Source organism: Apteryx rowi, unplaced genomic scaffold (assembly GCF_003343035.1).
Source record: "Apteryx rowi isolate R43461 unplaced genomic scaffold, aptRow1 scaffold_423, whole genome shotgun sequence".
Taxonomy (NCBI): Eukaryota; Metazoa; Chordata; class Aves; order Apterygiformes; family Apterygidae; genus Apteryx; species Apteryx rowi.
The window spans coordinates 490,618-508,404 of record NW_020450676.1 but is presented as its reverse complement, the minus strand read 5'-3'; the positions used below and the strand labels follow the sequence as shown (position 1 = coordinate 508,404).

At 35.3% G+C, this 17,787-nt stretch overlaps 1 protein-coding gene across 1 annotated transcript in view; it reads left to right on the top strand.

The window, feature by feature from the left end:
• LRRK2 (leucine rich repeat kinase 2) overlaps positions 1 to 17,787 on the top strand; it is a 68,097-nt gene that overhangs the window by 34,396 nt on the left and 15,914 nt on the right. Inside the window, exons 24-40 of the mRNA XM_026076039.1 lie at positions 537 to 685; positions 1,904 to 1,997; positions 4,093 to 4,279; positions 4,644 to 4,825; positions 5,338 to 5,567; positions 6,391 to 6,518; positions 7,769 to 7,987; positions 10,168 to 10,369; positions 10,997 to 11,085; positions 12,008 to 12,195; positions 13,166 to 13,320; positions 14,348 to 14,494; positions 14,649 to 14,840; positions 15,554 to 15,700; positions 16,028 to 16,128; positions 16,300 to 16,490; positions 17,194 to 17,354. Coding sequence (XP_025931824.1) covers positions 537 to 685; positions 1,904 to 1,997; positions 4,093 to 4,279; positions 4,644 to 4,825; positions 5,338 to 5,567; positions 6,391 to 6,518; positions 7,769 to 7,987; positions 10,168 to 10,369; positions 10,997 to 11,085; positions 12,008 to 12,195; positions 13,166 to 13,320; positions 14,348 to 14,494; positions 14,649 to 14,840; positions 15,554 to 15,700; positions 16,028 to 16,128; positions 16,300 to 16,490; positions 17,194 to 17,354 — 2,762 coding nt within the window. The remainder of the gene's footprint in view (positions 1 to 536; positions 686 to 1,903; positions 1,998 to 4,092; positions 4,280 to 4,643; positions 4,826 to 5,337; positions 5,568 to 6,390; positions 6,519 to 7,768; positions 7,988 to 10,167; positions 10,370 to 10,996; positions 11,086 to 12,007; positions 12,196 to 13,165; positions 13,321 to 14,347; positions 14,495 to 14,648; positions 14,841 to 15,553; positions 15,701 to 16,027; positions 16,129 to 16,299; positions 16,491 to 17,193; positions 17,355 to 17,787) is intronic.

The window sequence follows — 17,787 nt, the reverse complement described above, 5'->3', positions numbered from 1 at the left end:
ATTTTAGCAATATTACTCTTGCAAAAGCATGCTGCATGGTCCTTTTTATCCCTGCATTTTTCCAGCCTCTTTCCGATGTTGTTCTTTCTAGAATACATTGTTTGTAGCATGACATATGAATCCTAAATTCCCCCTCTGGAATTTTCATTCTTTTTATTTTTTTTAAATTGACTGTCATTCTGTGATCATAATCCTGCAGAAAAACATCTTTAGTAGACAGATCTACTCACAAATGTATCACTCCCCTTTCTGTAGGTTTGAATGGCGCTATATAATCAGGAAGTGACACCTTATTGTACTTTCTGACGTTTGCTCTACAGATTAATTAAAATAACAATGACTGATATTTGGGTTATTTCATGCTGCTGCATATGCCAATATTTTTGCTGACTGGTCAGTCTTTATTTAGATGAAATTCTTAATTTTGGTTTATGTGTGTAAGGATAGCAATGTCAGGTCAATGCTCTTTAAATTTTCCTTTTTAGCTAATAGTTTCTGGGTAATACATGGATTTCTTTTTCTTCTCATTATTATAGAAACAAGATTTCCTGCTTATGTTCACCCATACACTTGAAAGAGCTGAAAATTTTAAACATTAGTAAGAACAATATTTCAGCCCTTGCTGAGAATTTCTTCACGGGCTGTATGAAGCTGGAGCTGTTCAATGCCAGGATGAATGCCCTTGGTAAGCACCTAAGAAGCAGAATCCACCTTGTAGAAACCTTTCCATGTCACAGAATTCCTCAGCCACCAGCAGTTGCCTTCTGGGAGGCAGTCAAGGGAAACCTATGCTTGTCCTTATTTAAACTCTTCCCTAGGCATCAGCTTTTGATCACTGTTGGAAACAGTATATAGGGCTAGATGGACCTTTGGTGAGACTCTGCGTAACTGCTCTTGTTACTGTCTTCATAGCGAATGCTCTAAAAACAGTTGAGTGTAGTTGGGATGATACATACCATTGTGTAAGGTTCAAGACAGAGTGAAATTGTTTAAAGTTAGCTTGAAAAAAAAAGTCTAATACTGTACTGAAATACATATCAACTGTTATCACACTGTATCCAGCATTGACTTTTGAATAAGATAAGGTGTTTCATTTAGTTGCGTAAATGTGTCAGTTGAGATGCCTTGAAGTAGTCCACTTGGCCTATGGCTGCTGGTCCAGGAGATGCAGGTCTGCATGGATCATGGATCCTGTGCTGTATTTCCACGCTGCGTCCAGATAGCTCAGGTACCACTGAGCAGCTCACCATTTCACTAGACTCCCGTATTTAAGCAATTGAATTGAGCCCAGAATGTGTTTCAGTAGCTTAACTTACGTTGCGCAAAAGTTTCAAAGTTAATTTACTGATGAAAAACACAGCTGATATAAATGAAATTTTAATGATATTGTGGGAGTTTGTAAGTTATTTTTAGAATTTATTTCCCTCTTCAGGATATAAAATTTTCTATTTTGAAATCTTTTATTGTCACAGTGTTTTGGAAGGTAGGTCTTATATGTGCAGTGTATAAACACAGCTGAACCGTTAAAGTCATTTTTACGTTCTTATGACCTACCACACACTGGGTGAATGATAGGAATGTTACATATACTGGCAATACAGTAAAGTGTGAATAAGATTACTTCAGTGTTTAGTGCCCATATCACACTAAGTATAATAGGATGCAATGTGATAAAAGCCCATACTTTAACTCTGTTCTACACTTCTTTCATGTTGAGAGTTCAGTTTTAAATGAGCTTAAAAATAAGGTTCAGATTCTGCCTTTGGCAGCTTGTGTAAGGACCTGCGTATATAAGATGATAGACTGACCTTTTAATCTGCCTCTGATTTTAGAAAATTCCAGTCTTAAAAGTAATTAAAGCAGTGCTGAAAAATAGTGGAATTAACCCCTTTTTCTGTTCTAGAGACAATACCTGATTTGTCATCCAGCATAACAAGTTTGAAATTATCTCAAAATCATTTTATTAGTGTTCCAGAAACGATTCTTCTTCTACCACAGTAAGTTGTTATTTTACTTACTGAAGTTAGTCATGTTCTCGATGAATAAAATCTAATGGCAAGACTTTTGTTAAGCAGAAAATTCAGCATGTTTTACTCATTTTCAGGAAATCCTCTTTAAAAGGTTAAATCCAAAACTTAACAGCTTTTAACTGAAACCAAACAGTCACATTTTCTTCATTATTTGGAGAAATATTACTCCTCAGATAAGTCGAGACTACACAGATCATTTTTGTTAAAAATACCTTCCTTGACTGCCGAAGCTGACAGTTCTTGCTTAGAAGACCAGAATGAATTTATCTTTTTCTTGATACCAACACAGTAAAAAGATACTGGTGATTTTTCCTTTTCAACAAGTTCTGCAGCTTCAGATTTTTTCCCAAGGCTACTGAGATTAGTGTTTCACTTCCCAAATATAACAGGATATTTATTCTCAACAAATGACACTTCCCCTAGATAGAATTGTGATAGAGATGCATGTGACATTTCTTTTTCTATACCTTCAAAGCATTACTTGTGGAAATCAGAACTTCCACTTTTTTTATAGAAGTTGCTGACCTCAACAGGTCACTGGAATCAGATGGTAGGAGGAGTGACTGGAAGGGATGATTGGTTGTCTGATAGATGTGGGCAGATGTGGGTGCTGATGGCACCATGAGGGGCAGCAGGTCAAGAAAGAGGACTGGTGCCTACAAGGTAACTGAAGAAAGTGGGTCTGATAAAGCTGAGATGGAGAGAGTGGGAGGAAAGAATAACCAAATTCTTCTGAGCGCAGAAACAATCAGATCTGGATAGTATTATTAGGCTGTATATGTAACAGTTCCAGTACTTTAAAAAAAGACTTGTGGACTTATATTAATCAAATTTAAATAGAGTATGTCATTATTAACGTGACTAACCAAATGCTGTCAAGAACGTTACGCTATGCTAGCATGCTGATATTTAAACTCGCAGGAGTAAATCCAGTGGATATGTTGAAAAAGATGCAGCTTTCAGGTTCCGCATCTCCCAGCCTAGACAAGTCAATAAGGAATTGCATTAATTTCTTGGCATGGTTCATGCCACAGTGAAATAAACACAACATATTTGTCCAACAGATGGCTTATTAAAAAGAAATGTTTGTAATCCAAGTACTTTATTATGTGGTTCTTAAATATGCATATAGTTGAACTATATAATTTATGCATATACATATATAAAAACATATATTCATAGAAACATTCTGAGAAAAGCACAGTGAGATATTCATACTGTCTGATGTTAATTTTCTAAGTTAGGAGCAAGAGATTGGTTCAGATCACTTAAGTTAAGTGAGGATCCATAGACTATAAAGGGAATCTTGATAATATCAGGAGCTTCCCTATTGCTTTTTTTAAAAAATGAAACGTATAAAGCACATGAAAATACATATTACTGTTATGTTAAATTGAAATTAACCTTTTAAATACATTTACCCTAGTAAGTTTGATGTTGCACATAACAGTGTGCTTCATGGTCTTGTGCTCACATGTAACTGGAACCATGAGCCAAATTCTGTTCTCTGATACCTGGGCGTAGACTTGTGGCCACTGTTGTTCACAGTTGAATTACTGAATGTTTGCACTATAAAAGTGTGAACAAAATTTATCTGTGTCTGTCTACTAATCTGAACAAAGCCACGCATATCTATGTATTGTAGGAAGAGGAAAAAAGTATACTGTTATTCCAGAATCATATGTGTGCACTAATTTAAATTGATTCATTAATTTTCTATCTGAAACATATAACCTAGTACAATCTGAGTGTTTGTTTTCATAACCAGGCAATTTCATTCATAGGTAGATACATTGAGAGTGTATTATACTGAGTAGTCATATATATTTACATTTTCTTTTTTTTTTTAATCCGAGATAATGAAAATCTACTTATATCATCTTAATTACTTTTGTTTGTAGTAGTAATTCTCTATTTTCCCATCTACATTCCTCTCAGAAGACTATCTGCTCTGATATCTACTCCATTTATTTATTTATTAGAACTTCATATAGTCTCAGTTAATCTCAGTTTTATTTATTTCATTTGCTAACTTTTTTCTTTTGTATTTTCATGTTTTTAGTTTGCGATCAGTAGACTTAAGCCAAAATGAGATCATAAGCCTTCCTGGGCCAGTGCACTGGAAATCATTAAACTTAAGAGAGCTGTTATTTAATCACAATCAAATAGGCATCTTGGACTTGAGTGAAAAGGCATCTGCATGGTCTAGGCTAGAGAAATTACACCTGTCTCATAACAAGTTAAAGGAGGTAAAGTATGAGATTCTGTCTCAGAAAATGAAATCACTTTTCAATTTAATGCAGTTTTTCAATGTTCATTTGACTTTCATGTCACCCCCCTCATATCACTGAAAATGCTGTTAATAAAATGGTAAATGTATATCACCATATTAAACTTTTCTGTCTTGAATATGTCATATAATCAGTTTTCGTAAGTGAATTCATTATGAGCTCCTTTGTCTATTAGTCAGGAATGTTAACCCTGTTTATTTAAAAAAAATGTACAACTGTAAAAATAACACTTAGTTTTATTAAATATTTAAGGAATTTATGCTCATAAAAATAAAGGCTTTTTTTTAATGTTTAGCTGTCCATTAAATGTTCTTTTATCTAGATTCCTCCTGAGATTGGTTTCCTAGAGAACTTGACTTCTCTGGACGTAAGTCATAATCCCGATTTGAGATTCTTTCCAGATGAAATGGGAAAGCTGTCCAAAATCTGGGATCTTCCTTTGGATGGACTACATCTTAATTTAGACTTCAAACATGTGGGATACAAAGCCAGAGACATTATCAGGTTTGTTGCCATATTGTTCTTGAGCATTTTTGTTTTGCTTTCTTGCGATATGTAGTCAACAGTAAGGAACCAGCACATCCTTTTGAAAAGAACTGCTGATTTGTTAAATGATACCCAGCTTAGCTGCAACTCTGTTTAGTGTAGGCTTTACCATACACACACACATAAAATAGATTATAACCATATAAAAATATAATCATATTATTTCATGAATTTGTTGATGCTTCTATAAACCGTGCAATGAATTGTTTCTTACATGTTTTTTGTGTTCCTAAGAGCATTGCACAGAGCACATTCTGGAGTAATTACAAAACAAAAAGACACGTTATGAATTAAGCCTTGACTTTTGAATCAGAAATTAGAATAGGCTGCAAAAATCTCAGTAGTATCAAACAGATATTTAAAATTTGAAGTAAATGGTGTCTGTCAGGATTTTTGGCTGGTCTTGAGTTCTTTTGGTGTTTTCGTTATTAAACACTTATGTGAGTTCTGCAAACTATCTCTTATGCCAGATTTCTTCAACAAAGACTGAAGAAGGCTGTACCTTATAACAGAATGAAACTCATGATTGTTGGAAATACTGGCAGTGGGAAAACAACACTGCTACAACAACTAATGAAATGTAGACGAACAGAACTGGGGTCTCCAAAAGCTACAGTAGGCATTGATGTGAAAGACTGGATCATTCAAGGGAAAGGCAAAATGAAGAAAGAGCTTATATTAAATGTCTGGGATTTTGCAGGTATTTCAAGAGCTTATTGCCCTTTAATCTGGTCTTTTCTAATACATTAATGCATTGCTTATTCTTAGAATCAGAGTGTAAAATTTCCAATTGTAGACAATAGAATCATGCAAACTTATACTGGAAGTCAAATGACCAATTATAAATTAGTGAATTCTGGAAATTTTCAGTTAATTCCTCAAATTTCATTTAAAGACTTAGGAATTTCTCATCACCAAATGTGGTCTGATCCCTCATTTCAACCATGGTGCTCTAGAACTGTGATTTCAGAATAGTAAGAAACTTGCTGTGTGATCATGTAAATACAGCCTATACCACAATGCATAGGCACAGAGGAGCAGCATTCAAGTTAAATGTCCAACTTCATTTGTGACATGTTGTGATTTTAAGTACTTAATCATGTGAATTTAGTTCTCTGTTATTTTGAAGTTGCTGGAAGGCCAGGAGGAAGGGAGGGAGGAACTTAAAAAAGAGGGAATTAAAATTTTGGTATTTAGAAATTCAGTAGTGGATTTTTAAAAGAATCGTGACCTTCCAATTTCTCTTTGCAGTGACCGTGTTTATCCAGTTATTGGAACTTACACCTCTTGATTTGAAAGTAGCTTGCTTGTTTCAGCACTACAATTCAATCAGAGAGATACCTCAGAGTATCTACCTAAATTCATTGTTATTATAGATTTACTGTCCATTTAGATAAATTTTTGTAAGCATTAATTTCATTTGTGGAGTAGTGATCTGAGAACATGTGATGTTCTGCTGCCTTTTTGTGATCTGAAGATGTTCATAAGAGAAGTCCTAAACCATGGGTATTTTTTATCATTAGGACAAGAGGAGTTCTACAGCACCCATCCTCACTTTATGACCCAAAGAGCTTTATATCTTGCTGTATATGATCTCAGCAAAGGACAAGCAGAGGTGGATGCTATGAAGCCATGGCTTTTTAATATCAAGGTATTAATCAATAAATGTTTTACAGAATGGATTTCCACTTTCCAGGAAGCTGTTGGTAAACAGTGAATTCGCTGCAAACTTTTCTGAGGGAGGGGAGGAGGAAAGGAGCGCTTCAGCAAATAAAACCAGTAAGATGAAACAAGACATATGCATATTATTGGATAGGAAAATATGTGCAGACATATAAAGGCAAGATCAGCACCATTTTGTACTTGAAATGGCACAAAATGATGCGCAGAAGAATAATTTGCGTGTTCTGGCAATATTTTGAATTGACTGATAAGAAAGGGCTAGTATTAAAGAGATGACAAGAGTTAGGCTTGCTTTTTCTTTTACACCGTTGTAAATTCTGAAGAAATCAGAATTTCACTAATTCAAAACTGACTAGATGTGGGCTTGAAATCATGCTGTTAAGTTTTTGCTTAGCATCTTAACAGGAATGATTCTAGGGCTACAATAGGGAAACTGGGTTTAGAACCTGCCTATATATTTTAATTTTGCTACAGATGTTTTATTTTCATTTGCTGGAGTCACTCCAAGGGTGAGCATTACTCATGTGTTGCTTTCAGTCTGATGTTAGCCATGGCTGGGCAATGCAGTTACATCAAGATTTTGTGTACTGACCCTTTTTGTTAACCTTGGTTGTTTTCACTCTTTTCACCTTGAGCAGAGATGTTCAGAGAGTCACAGTCAGTTCACTTTTGATGAAGACCATTTCCAACATACCCTCCTTTGCTAGACAGTGCTTGCTAGTATTTCATAACTGCACTATTCCTGTGATAACTAACACTTTGCTTTTCCAGGTTTTTTTATGAAAAGTACAGTTGCCCACCTCTCTTACTGACAATGTTATTAATCTGCAAAAATGAGATCCAGATCTAAACTGCTTCCTTTAAAAATAATAATTATTTGAATCCCTATTTTGATTTAGACTGCCCTCTATATGTAAAAAATATGGTACATGTTTATAGACTGATAGCATTTTATTATCTTATTCAGTCAAGGGTTTTGTATGGGTATGTTGTTTAAAATTACTCTGAAAAAAGACATGAAGTACTTATTTCAGATTTAGATCTACCTGTTACTCAAACTCATTTTAAAAAGTTGTATTTAAGAAGAAAGAGGAAGAAACAGTTGCTTTTTTAGTTTATTGGATGATTTGACTAAATTGTTCACACTTTACATGCATATCAAAAAATAACATCAGAATTCACCATTGAGTTAATAAATTATATGGATCTTACTAACAGGCTCGAGCTTCAACATCCCCTGTCATTCTTGTTGGCACTCATTTGGATGTTTCTGATGAAAAGCAACGTACAGCCTGCATAAGTAAAATTACTAGAGAGCTGCTGAATAAGCGAGGCTTCCCAGTGATCCAAGACTATCACTTCGTGAATGCTACAGAGGAATCTGATTCCATTATCAGACTTCGGAAAATCATAATAAAGGAGAGCCTTCACTTCAAGGTAGGCTAGATACTGTTTGCAACGTTGAAAACATCCTGGTTTTAATTAAATGCATTTTTAAACACATTAATTAAACACATAATTAAATAAATTTGTAGTGTGATAGCAAACTCATCATACCTTACATAAAACCTTAGACAAAGCAATATAATGAAGGAAAATCACCAGCTTTGATTTCATTTCTTTTTCTATCAAAAAAATCAGCTTAGTAAAAATCTCAGCTAAGGATAAGTTTTGTCTGTGAACAATAGGATCATTCATTGAATATTAATTGAAAATTGGTAGTCTTTTTCTCATGGAGAAATCTGATCAAAAACAGTTCATTTTTGTTCAATGGCAGCAACTAATTGCAATAATAAACATTGCAAGATTTCAGGGGTCAGGAATCAGGTTTTGTGAATGAAAACAGGAAAACAAGACCCCCTAGACTGAATGATCCTCCTAAACTGGAGAATCTGCACTTGTAGTTCTGTTGTCTCCAAAGCCGTCCCTACCACTCGTTCCCTGCTGTCTCCTTAGCCACAGCATCCAGCTCTGTCAGTGTGAGTGACAAGTATGAAGAAACTAGCCCAGGCATGGAGCTTATAGAAAGACAAGGTCTAATTTATAGCAAAAAAGAGTATACATATTCTTATTTTTAATATTTGTACAATGCCAAACATGTATACAATGCCATTACACATTAAAGAGAAAAGGTGATCTCTTGTGCTACTGAAGTCAATAGCAAAACTTCATAAATTGCAGCAGAGCCCAAATTTATTCTGCATTACTGCTCTGGAGATTTTAAAGGACAAATGCTGTATTTATGACTACCTCACACTGCTGTGTTAGAAAGGAGGGAGAGAGTGCAGACTCCTCTTTCTCTCATCTCAGAAACCACCAGTTTAGCAACATCCATAATCTGCCTAACTTCATTCCATAGTTCAAGGGATAGCGAACCATTGCTAAGTGGCAGCAAGGTGGCTTATTGAGGTGGAATGAATTAATTTCACTTCTTATACATCCAGAAGACACAAACAGAGTAGATATGTGTAAAGATATATGAAGTCCTACATCTCACCATATTTTTTCAGCGCTCAGGAGACATTCTGCTTTTTGAAAACACCTCCCTCCTAAATACCTAAAAATTGCTCCTCTAACATCCACATCTCTTGCAACTGTGATATTCACTGATGTTTAAACTTTTACCACATAAAAATGAGGTAGCCAGAAGGAAAGGTGATAATTTCCATATATAATGCAGACATTTTGTGAAAGGAGAATTACAAGATACCTGGTTAGAAGTTAGGCAAAGTGACTTAAGTACTAAACATTGTCATTAAGTGCTTTGAATCTTTCAGGAGCTTTGAATATTTCAAGATTACATAAGGTAGTACTGGCATTTTTGACACACAAAAAAAATGCCACAGTGCACTGGTGCAACTTCTTTGAGAGAAAGATTATAAACTGAGAAAGAAGCCAATCTGGAAAAGTTGGGAATATTGTGTCGTCCCCCCGCCCCCTGAAAAATGACTACCTTAGTACCCATAGAGAATGAAAGACCTGATCAGATGCTAATACCAAAGGTCAAAGGATGTATTCAAGAAGGAATTCGGGCTACAGGCCTAGGGCTGAGTCCCCCACTGTGCTTCCCTTCAGTGCTGCTAACCTGGCCAGACTTACTCCTTCATCTCCTCCCATCCACTGAGCATCATCACTCAACTGCAGAGACTTTTAATTGAGCTACTACCCTTTTCCCTCCACTTGTCTAAAGACATGTCTGGAGACATTACAGGTTACGAGTACAGTATTTTTTTCTTATTCTATTATTTGCCAGTTATCCTGTTACCCTCAGATGTATGACATCGTGTGTTCATACAGTGAATACTTTCCTTTTATTTTAAACAGAAGCTTCTCTTTGATCTTTTCAGATGTGTCATTTTTTATTTTTTATATACATATATTATGGAAATATTTTCTTCTATGAATATTCATTTATAGAAAGACATTCATATTATAATTCTGAAAGAAAAATTAGTTCCATTTAGCTTTCAGAAGCCATGTTAGTCAATAAATGAGTGGTTTTGTTCTTTATTGCCATTACTATTGTCTAGAGACTCCCACCTTACATCTTGGTTACATCATAGTTTGCATTTTCCATGAATAAATTAATAAATTTGAGATTATTCCTGATTATACAGATCAGAGATCAGCCTGTGGTTGGTCAGCTGATTCCCGACAGCTATCTGGAGCTGGAGAAGCGAATTTTGTTGGAACGTAAAAATGTCCCAGTTGAATTTCCAGTGATTGATCAGAACCGATTACTAAAACTGGTACAAGAAAGCCAGTTACAGCTGGATGAGAATGAGCTCCCTCATGCAATTCACTTTCTGAATGAATCAGGTAAAGTATTATGTTCAATGTATAATATTTGTTGTTAGTGGTTGGCTGCAAATCTGCAGCAGACACTTGTATGCATTTTTCAGTCTTGCACAAGATTGTCACAGTATGTTGGAACTGAAATGCTAACTTTGGGTAATATTGCAATTTGATAATCCATATCTTTATGTCATAAGGGAATTTCATGATATAAAGAACCACTTCATTAACAGTTTATCCATCTTACCCCTCTTTGAAAACATCACACTTGCTGGTTAGACAACACAACTTCTGAAGAAAGATGCAATCACTAGAATAGCTTTAGTAGAATAGCAGTTAGGTGAATATATTTAATAGCATGTATTAGTACCATACAGACTTCATAATAATAAATAATAAACCGCACTGAAAATACCTGCAAAAAAACAAGTCAGATTACAAAGCTAGCAAAACATTTGGAAATAAAAGTAAAGCTGAACAGACCGTGATTGCATTCTACCCTCTTGAGATATTGACATAAATTCAATGATTATTTGTTCTTCAAATTGCTCATATAAAGTCATCCAAGAAAGACAGCCCAAAGCTGGATGTTTATTTTGCTTCATATGGAGCTTAAGAAGTGCATCGCTGATGATGTTATTCTTTGCACAGGTGTACTGCTTCATTTTCAAGACCCAGCACTACAGCTGAGAGATCTGTATTTTGTAGATCCTAAGTGGCTGTGTAAAATCATGGCACAGGTCAGCCTCTGATTACTTTTTATATTTGCATTCACGGAGCTCTCTCCTCTGTCCCAAGCCATGGTGACTTTACAGCCATCCTTTTTCACTGTTTCTTTACATTTTCATGATCTAGTCTTTTTTCAGCACGCAGACTGGTTTACCTGGCTCTTTCTTTGCCTTTTGCATTCTAGGCAAATGTCTGACTCAGTACTTTCATGTTCTCAGGCTGTAATGTCCAATATCATTTACACTGCACTGGATACAAGAATTCATGTATAGCAGAAAAATTCCAGGGATGCAAAATAATCCTGCAATATGTTGCTATAGGTTGAGGTAAAAGCTGGAAGTCTTGATCAAAGTAGTAAGAATGAGGGAGGAAGAGTCACTGTGCGCTTTGTACAGACAGTAGCTGAAAGTGATACAGAATCACATATTGGGACAGGAGAGCAGCAGACTGCCTGCTTAAGTGAATCCGTCATTGATATGTTAATTTAGAGACTCTCAGACTTTTAGATGTTTATTCAGATTTCCCAGCTTCTGAAACTTTACCTTGCATTCAGTGGAGGAATTGGGGTTGCAAAAGTATGAGTTTGAGCCTTTAAAGCTACTGGGAGTGAGAGAAGACCTAGCAACCTATCACTGTACATAGGTTCCTTTCTGACAATGCTTTCACAAATTAACGTTTAGAATAATTTTCCATATAATATGAAACAGTGAAAGCTACTGAAGAATGGCAGCACACTAGTGGCTTGGACGGGTTAAATTTGTTCACTGGTGTCTTCTTGCTGACTAGCATGAAATGTTTGATTTCACTGTGATAGGGAGTCCATTTTCTTTCTGCTAAATAATAGACTACCAAATATTTTGGGGAACAAAGTTTGTCAGAAAAATGCAATCCACTGATGACTGTACATCTGAAATTGTTCTACTTTTTTTAAAGATTCTGACTGTGAAAGTGGAAGGCTGTTCTAAATATCCTAAGGGAATTGTAAAGCGTTCAGATGTGGAAAAATTCCTTTTAAAGAAGAGCAAGTTTCCTAAGATCTACATGTCACAATACTTCAAGCTTCTGGAAAAGTTTCAAATTGCTTTGCCATTAGGCGAAGATCAACTACTAATCCCAAGCAGGTAAGCAAAGAGCTAAGCCCACAAATGTGCTATAGAAATCAATCAGAAAAAAAACCTCCCATTAGGCTGTAAAGATATTTTAGTTTAATTGATCATAAGGGCAATTTCACATATGAAAGCAAGATTTGTACTTATTACCCCATATTTTTGTAAATGCCTTCACAGATGTGTTAAACTGTTCTTGTAGCAGATAAAGCTTACATCATATTAGCACAGTGGTAAATAGAATGTGTAAAAGATAAAATGCTTTATGAGGGTAATATTTCTTTTACAATTACCATACTTTGAGGCTACAGCAGGAAGATTATAATATAGCTTTATATTGCATCACTAGTGTGCCAACATTACAGATATTTATTGCAATATAAATTTTAACCATAATTTCCTATAACCTGTCTGCTTGAAATCAGAACTTCAATCAAGTTACTGTGAGGTAATAAAGTTACTTAGAGGCAATTTCTCCTCTGAACAGTCTAGTCATTAAGTGTGGTGACAAAGAAGAGTTCTGAATTTGAATGCTGTCCTTTTGCTTTGATTGAAGCAGGTCACACAGTTTCTCTGCTTCAGTTACAGATTTCCCTAACATGTTTAATATGGCTTATTTTGCTTAATGGAGAGATTGTTACATGGTTGTATTGATTAGTGTTTGTAATCTGTTCAAAGTGCTGGGACAGGAAGATTTTATTTGAATCCCTCTTATCTGCTTTATATATGCCGCAGGTTGTTCTCACACTTACATTCTTTGATATATAATGATTTCCAGTGAGGTTCTGTTGAGTTCAGATTAGAGCAGAACTTGACTTTAGCACAAACAAACAGAGAATAAGCAAATATATTATTAGGCTGCTTCATGATCATTTGAATCATTAATTCATTAATAAATATATTTTACATAATGAATAATGTATGTCATCACTCAGCTTTGATAAAGTACGTCACTAAATACTGTCTAATATTTTTATTCTTACAGTTTGTCTGATCACAGACCTGTTATAGAGCTTCCCCACTGTGAAAATTCAGAAATTATCATCAGGCTTTATGAGATGCCATACTTTCCTATGGGATTTTGGTCCAGACTGATCAACAGGTTGCTTGAAATATCACCTTATATGCTGTCAGGAAGAGGTACAAATCTTTAATTTCAGAAACAACAGTGAGCGTATTTGCTTTAAATGCCAACACCTGCATGTCCAAGCTCTGATTCCTGTTATAGTTTTGCTTTAGCTAATTTCTGACCACTTCACAAATGCGAGAAAATAAACAGTGGCCGTTTTTGTAACTTAGAAATATTCAGGAACATATGGTGCCTGATCTTTACAACAGTGTGCAAAAGAAAATGGAGGCATAAGCAGCCTCTTTCACTCCTTTGCAGGCTAGAGATGGAGGAAATCCTTGTATTTATGCAAGATTGGCATTCGCTTCTACAAGGAATACAGAAAAGAATGTCTTCCTCACAGAACAAGAAATTGCTTTTCTTCAGGGTCATTTATTCTCCCTTTATGAAAGTCTAAAAACTCTACTTTTATCAGAAGTGGGTTATTTTCTTTAGTTTTTTTCCAATGGTTCCATGCTTTGACATGGGATCTATCTCCTGAACTTCGTAATTACATTCATCTTTGTTTTTTTAATATGTGATTTATGAATATAGGTGACAAGTAAAGTATGCAAAATATGTATTGCTAATGCTCTACAAATATGAAGTATAACCATCTCTGCCACAGTGGTGTTTGATCTCCTCCTGAACCCAGAATTCAGATGTGAGGTAGCACATCTCACTATATCGTGAGTATGTGATAGAGGGAAGAAGTAAATCGTGGAGGTTTTTTCCTTACATTGCCTAAAATACCCTGTATTTGAACCCATATGTAATTAATTCCCTACATCCATTACCTGTGCACTGACATATCATCTGATTCAATATTTAGTGTTTGTGGATATGCCTTACAGAACGGATCACCAGTTGATACGTGTATTCAGCTTTTGTGGAGATATTCTGCCTGCAGAGGTGTAGTGTTTGTTTTGTTTGTTATATGGATATGCATAAACCTACAATCATAATTAAATATCTAAAGTAGTATGAATTGTTCTGAATATTTGAGAATATGACACATGTATTAGAGATCAGATTTTTAATCTTTTTTTTTTTTTCTAGAGCGAGCTCTTCGTCCTAATAGAATGTATTGGAGACAAGGCATCTACTTGAATTGGTCTCCTGAAGCTTATTGTCTAGTGGAATCAGCAGTATTTGACAACAATCCAGACAGTTTTTTGAAAATTACAGCACCTTCTTGCAGAAAAGGTTAATTATTCCCAAGCCTGATTTTTGCTCCAGTGTGATTGCTGCTTGGCACTTTGGTTTGTTGTGCTTTTGCCTTTTGGAATGTAGAGTTTGTTTTTGTAATTAGAACTATGGCAGGTAGAGGCTGTAATTTTTCCGTTTTGGCTTTTTAAAGGTTGCATCCTTTTGGGACAAGTTGTGGATCACATAGATTCTCTTATGGAAGAATGGTTTCCAGGTTTGCTGGATATAGATGTGTGTGGTGAAGGGGAAACACTGTTGAAGAAATGGGCTCTGTACAGCTTTGAGGATAGTGAAGAACACCAAAAAATACTGCTTGATGACTTACTTAAAAAAGCTGAAGAAGGTAAGTACTTATGCCATTTGAGGTATATCGATAAATATTATATAACATCTGCTTTATAACCTTTGGGCTCTTCACGTTATTTTAAAACATTTCATTTCAATAAAAAATAATTACAGTATGAGTCAAAAGCAGTTTGTTCTTTTTTTATGCTAGAACTTTCTGTATAGCTATACAATAAGGGACAGATTGCAGCTACTCTGTGTAGTCATATATAAAGTTGCAATAGTGAAAAGCATCTTTCTGTCATGATACCGATCATGGAACTTCATTGATGGGATTGAATCCAGCACATAGTAAAACTGATACTAGATCTTGCAGTTGGACCCTGTACAACAGAAATTTAAAAGGCAATGTTGATGAAGACATATCACATACTGATAAAATGTTTTCTTTTTCTATACAGAGAGAAAAATAATCTCTCAGTTTGGCATTGCTATATAATAGCAACTGCTGATCACATTTGATTGTACACAGGACCTTAAATTATTTGAAGATGTAAGATACTGTATAAATTGAATGAGATATTTATTTAGTACTCCATCACATGTGTGTGTATATATGTGTGTGTGTGTGTGTGTGTGTGTGTGTGTGTGTGTGTGTGTGTATGAAGCTCATTTTAGGTGCATTCATCATATGCACTCACAGAAATCCATTTCAGTACATTCTGAGTAGTGACTATGCTTTTTTTTCAACATCTCATTTAATTTTCTTAGGTGACCTTTTAGTAAATCCAGATCAGCCAAGACATGCCATTCCAATAGCTCAGATTGCTCCTGATCTCATATTGGCTGATTTGCCTAGAAATATCATGTTGAACAATGATGAACTGGAATTTGACAAAGCTCCTGAATTTCTCTTGGGTAAATATTATTTTATAGTTTCTTTTACAAAAAGCTAATATAAAAAAATCTATGGAAATCAGTTCTGCAATATATGGAAAACATTTTAGAAATTTCTCTTCTCTAGATATATATTTTTAACATGCTCTGAATTTCAGGTTATTGAGTTTTTAATTTTCCATTAATGTCTATTCAAAGACACTGGTTTTTATATGCTTAGATTACTATCCTAAAGCTTAACACAGTAGATGGTCCACACGTTTTTAAATTGGGCCTTTTCAGCTATTTTTGAGAAATGGTTGATGGCCTTTTGTTTTTAATATTATTTTCAATTTCATCTTTGAAAAGGTGATGGTGGGTTTGGATCTGTGTACCGTGCATCTTATGGTGGAGAAGAGGTAGCCGTAAAGATTTTCAATAAACATACTTCCCTCAGGCTCCTAAGACAAGTAAGAAATGTTGCCTTTTTCTCTGCTGCTCTTGGAATACCAACCTTAATGAGGAGCTTAAAATGCTAAAATATAGTGCAAGATTTCATTCCCAAACTCTTCTCAGAGTTCACCTCAGAACTACAGAAGTTTTGCTACTTGCATTATTTCACGTGATTTTACCATTTACAGGAGCTTGCAGTGCTTTGTCACCTCCATCACCCCAGTTTAGTGTCTTTGCTGGCCGCTGCAATCCGTCCCCGGATGCTGGTGATGGAATTAGCCCTTAAAGGATCTCTTGATCGTTTGCTTCAACAAGACAATGCAAGTTTAACTAGAACGCTTCAGCACAGGATAGCTCTACATGTAGCCGATGGCTTAAGGTAAACGCAAATTTTATGTTGCTGTAATAACAGGATACAGCTGCAAACAGGACATACTAAAAATGGGAAAGCTTATCATTTTTTATATCTCAGGCACGATATTCCCTGGCTCAGACAGATACCTGTCTTTCTGTTGTTGATTAGCTGATGCAGAACATGGACTTTTGTCACCTGTTTTTTCTAGGAGCAAGTGAGGCTTATATAAATAGAGAAATTGCTAGAACTCTGATTGGAACTTGCTGTGTGGCTGTTGACTCCTTACCAAAATGTCAAAGTAATTAATTTGGTGCATTTTTAAAGTCCTTTTAATACCTCAGGAGCTCTGGAAGTGTGACTATAAAACTATAAAACCATAAAACCTGCAAAGGAGCCTGGGACAAACGTAGCTTAAATTTCTGAGATTCAGTTTTCAAACAGCCAGCGACACTTCAGATGAGGCTCAGAACTAAAATACTGTGATGTTCATGCTCCAGTCAGTAGCATATCAGAACACGTCCAAAGTCATTATCCAATAAGGCAGTGCCATATTTGTGATGTTTGACATTTTGTTTACACAATGTTTAACATTCGAAAGCATGATTTCCTGTTGTGTGAATAATATATTCAGAGTGTGTGTGTGTGTGTGTGTGCGTGTGTGTGTGTGTGTAGGTACACATCCCTGAATTATAAATTTTTTCATTATATATACTTTTCCGATTAACAGGTACCTGCATTCAGCAATGATCATTTACCGTGATTTAAAGCCTCACAATGTGTTGCTCTTTACACTGTATCCCAATTCAGCTGTCATTGCAAAAATTGCTGACTATGGCATTGCCCAATACTGTTGCCGAATGGGAATAAAAACCTCAGAAGGCACACCAGGTATGGAAAAAATGCTTTGGTTTACATTGTATTGTGCCAAAAAAATACATAAAATGTTTTTGGATTTGGATTCTGTGAGAAAGAGTGTGGTCAAACTCCAGTCTACACTGTAGTGGGAATCACTGTGTTGCAGGTTGTGATGGCAGATTTAGACCTCTTGGCCTTTCTTCCTAGTCATTCTTTAACTCCTTTTATAAGAATTGAGTAGTACACTAAAGCTTTAAAAAGAGAACAAATTAAATTACATGCACTAACTGCATGTAACATCTTGATTTTTTTTATCTTGTTTTAGTATGCTTATTGTGATATGATATTGAAATTATATTGCTAAAATCACTTGTGTTTGCATAGGTAGGTCTTGATTTTTTTTAAAGGCAATGATTACTGGCACTATTCACTGATTTTAGAGAGAACACAGTAGCATCCATTTTAA